The sequence below is a fragment of the Microtus ochrogaster genome, chromosome 17 (genome assembly GCF_000317375.1).
Source record: "Microtus ochrogaster isolate Prairie Vole_2 chromosome 17, MicOch1.0, whole genome shotgun sequence".
NCBI lineage: Eukaryota > Metazoa > Chordata > Mammalia > Rodentia > Cricetidae > Microtus > Microtus ochrogaster.
The window spans coordinates 8585690-8588694 of record NC_022019.1 but is presented as its reverse complement, the minus strand read 5'-3'; the positions used below and the strand labels follow the sequence as shown (position 1 = coordinate 8588694).

General features: G+C 44.7%; 1 protein-coding gene across 1 annotated transcript; it reads left to right on the top strand.

Moving 5' to 3' along the window:
• The first annotated feature begins 555 nt into the window (after positions 1-555).
• On the top strand, positions 556-941 carry LOC101984756 (ATP synthase subunit epsilon, mitochondrial-like). Its single transcript, XM_005355439.3, has one exon. The coding sequence runs from the start codon at positions 637-639 to the stop codon at positions 790-792; it is 156 nt and encodes a 51-aa protein (XP_005355496.1). The 5' UTR covers positions 556-636; the 3' UTR covers positions 793-941.
• The last annotated feature ends 2064 nt before the right edge of the window (positions 942-3005 follow it).

Sequence of the window (3005 nt, the reverse complement as noted above, 5' to 3'; positions counted from 1 at the left end):
GACCTACAAAATCAGGATTTCTTTGTGTGGCTCTGGCTGTTCTAGAACTCATTCTGTAGCGTAGGCTGACCACAAACACAGAGATTTGCCTTCTGCCTCTGGAGTGCTGGGATTAAGGCACGCACAACCGCGGCCTGGCAAACAAACAGTTCTCAAAGGAAGAAATACAAATGACCCACAAAAACTTAAAAAAGTGTTTGACATCCCTAGTCAAAAAGGAAATGTAAATTAAGACTACTTTGAGGTTCTATTTCACTCTCGATAGATTGATTTTTGTCAAGAAAGCAAATGAGGCTGGAAAGATTGCTGGTTAAGAACATTTGCTGCGGGGGCTGGAGAGATGGCTCAGAGGTTAAGAGCATTCATTGCCTGCTCTTCCAAAGGTCCTGAGTTCAATTCCCAGCAACCACATGGTGCCTCACAACCATCTGTAATGGGGTCTGGTGCCCTTCTGGCCTGTAGGCATATGCACAGACAGAATATTGTATACATAATAAATAAATAAATATTAAAAAAAAAAAAAAAGAACATTTGCTGCGGGTACTTCGGCGGCCTGACCTTCCTGCAGCCGGTCCCGGCTGAAGCGACTCTGAAGCGACCCCGTGGCTCTGCCCGACACGTCCCACTCGCGACACCATGGTGGCGTACTGGTGGCAGGCTGGACTCAGCTACATCTGCTTCTGCCAGATCTGTGCGAAAGCAGTGAGGGATGCCCTGAAGACCGAGTTGAAAGCTAACGGCGAGAAGACGTCCGGCAGCAGCATAAAAATCGTGAAGGTGAAGAAGGAGTAGCCGGCACTGGCTGAAGCGGGAACTGCTGAGTAGTCACGGTGAAGACATGGGTACCTGCTATGGCAGATTGAAATCACCCTCACCTCCTGGGGACAAAACTGCCCTTGTTGATAAATTGACTATGCCAATAAAATGACATGGTTCATGTCTGCTGGGAAAAGAAAGAAAAAAAAAAGAACATTTGCTGCTTTTGCAGAGGACCAGGTTCATTTCCCACCCCAGCTCACAGTCACCCATAGCTCTAGTTCCTGGGAATCTACAAACTCTTTGTCCTCTGTGGGTGCCAGGCACAAACGTGGTACACAGACATGCACACAGGCAAAATCACTCCTACACATAAAAAAAGAAAATCAATAAATCTTTTTTAAAAAAGAGGAAAACAATGACAACAAACGCTGGCAAGGATGCAGGAAAGAGAAGTTCTCATTCACTGAAGAGATTTAAATTTGGACAACTTCTAAGGAAATCAGTATGAAAGTTCCTCGAAAAACCAACAATAGAGCCACTGTACAGCCCAGGTACTCCACTTATTACTATCTGCCTTGTGGACTCTAAGACAGCACTGAAGGTACTTGGACATCCCATGTCCGTGGCTGCACTATTCACAGTAACCAGGAAAGAGAACCACAGAGATGTCCATCAAAAGACGAACAGATAAAGAAAATGTGGTACTGTATTATACACACAGTGAAATTTTTTTGTCAGCCATATGTATATGTACATATATAAAAATTTTAATTTTTTGTTCATTGGTGTTTTGTCTGCATTATGTCTTTGGTTTTTTTGTGCGTTTTGTGTGTGTGTGTATGTTTCTGAAACAGGGTTTCTCTGTAGCTTTGGAGTCTGTTATAGAACCAGGTTGGCCTTGAACTCACAGAGATCTGCCTGCCTCTGCCCCCAAGTGCTGATATTAAAGGCGTGTACCACCACTGCCCAGCTAATTTTTTTTTTTTTCGAGATAGGGTTTGGCTTTGGAGCCCGTCCTGGGACTCAGTCTGTAGACCAGGCAGGCCTTGAACTCACAAAGAGCTGCCTGCCTCTGTCTCCAGAGTGCTGGGATTAAGGACTGCGCCACCACTGCCTGGCAGTGCACGTCTTTGTGAAGGTGTCAGAATCTCTGAAACTGGAGTTACAGACAGGTGTGAGCTGCCAGGTGGGTGCTGGGGATTGAACCTGGTTCTTCTGGAAGAGCAGCCAGTGCGCTTAACTGCTGAGCCATCTCTCCAGCTCCAATAAATAAGTCCCTAAAGAAGACTTGAAAAGGCCAGCAAAAATTGAAACAGCTTTCTACCTTTGCCCTCCCAAGGTCAGGTGCACCCCATACCAAAAAGCTGTCACCCCATTTGAAAGTATGTTTGGGAGACCTTCCCCAATCCTTCCTAAACTCAGAGATGTACATAAGACAAACATTATCACTATCTCCTCAAATCTTACAGGCTCTGCAACAGACCTCTCTCTCTCTCTCTCTCTCTCTCTCTCTCTCTGTGTGTGTGTGTGTGTGTGTGTGTGTGTGTGTGTGTGTGTATGAGTCTTTTCTTCCTTTCCTTTTTAAAGACAAGATTACACCACGTATCCCTAACTTCTCGCAACTGCACAGACAAGGAGTGAGTGCCAGCATTAAAGGCATTGTACTAGCACACCCTACCCATTATAGTCTTGACAAGTGTTTAACCACTGAGTTATTCTCCAACTTTGATTTGTACTTTCTTTGTTCAATTTTTAAAAAATATTTCTTTTATCGTGTGTGTGTATGTGTGTGTCTGGCTCTGTGTGTGTGTGTGTGTGTGTGTGTGTGTGTGTGTGTGTGTGTGTGTTTGTGTGTATAACACATTGGAGTGTCCCAGGAAGCTACAAGAAGGCATCAAATCTCCTGGTGTGAGATTAACAGGTATTTGTGAGCATCCTGACTTGGATTCGAGATCTGAGCTTGGGTTCTCTGAGCCAAGAGTGCTTTTAACTGCTGAGCTGTCGCCCTAGGCCCCAATTTTTCTTTTGAGATAGATTCTCATTTAGGGTAAGCTGACCTTGAATGTACTATGTGGTTGAGGATGAACTTGAACTTCTGATCTTCCTTCTTCTAAGACTTTCCAGGTTTAAAACCATTTTTAATTGTTTTCTTTTCAAATTAACATGCGAGGGGCTGGAGAGATGGCTCAGAGGTTAAGAGCACTGGTTGCTCTTCCAGAGGTCCTGCGTTCAATTCCCAGCAACCA

Coding starts and splice junctions, on each gene's coding strand:
- LOC101984756 (XM_005355439.3), top strand. CDS start 637: ATGGTGGCGTACTGGTGGCAGGCTGGACTCAGCTACATCTGCTTCTGC.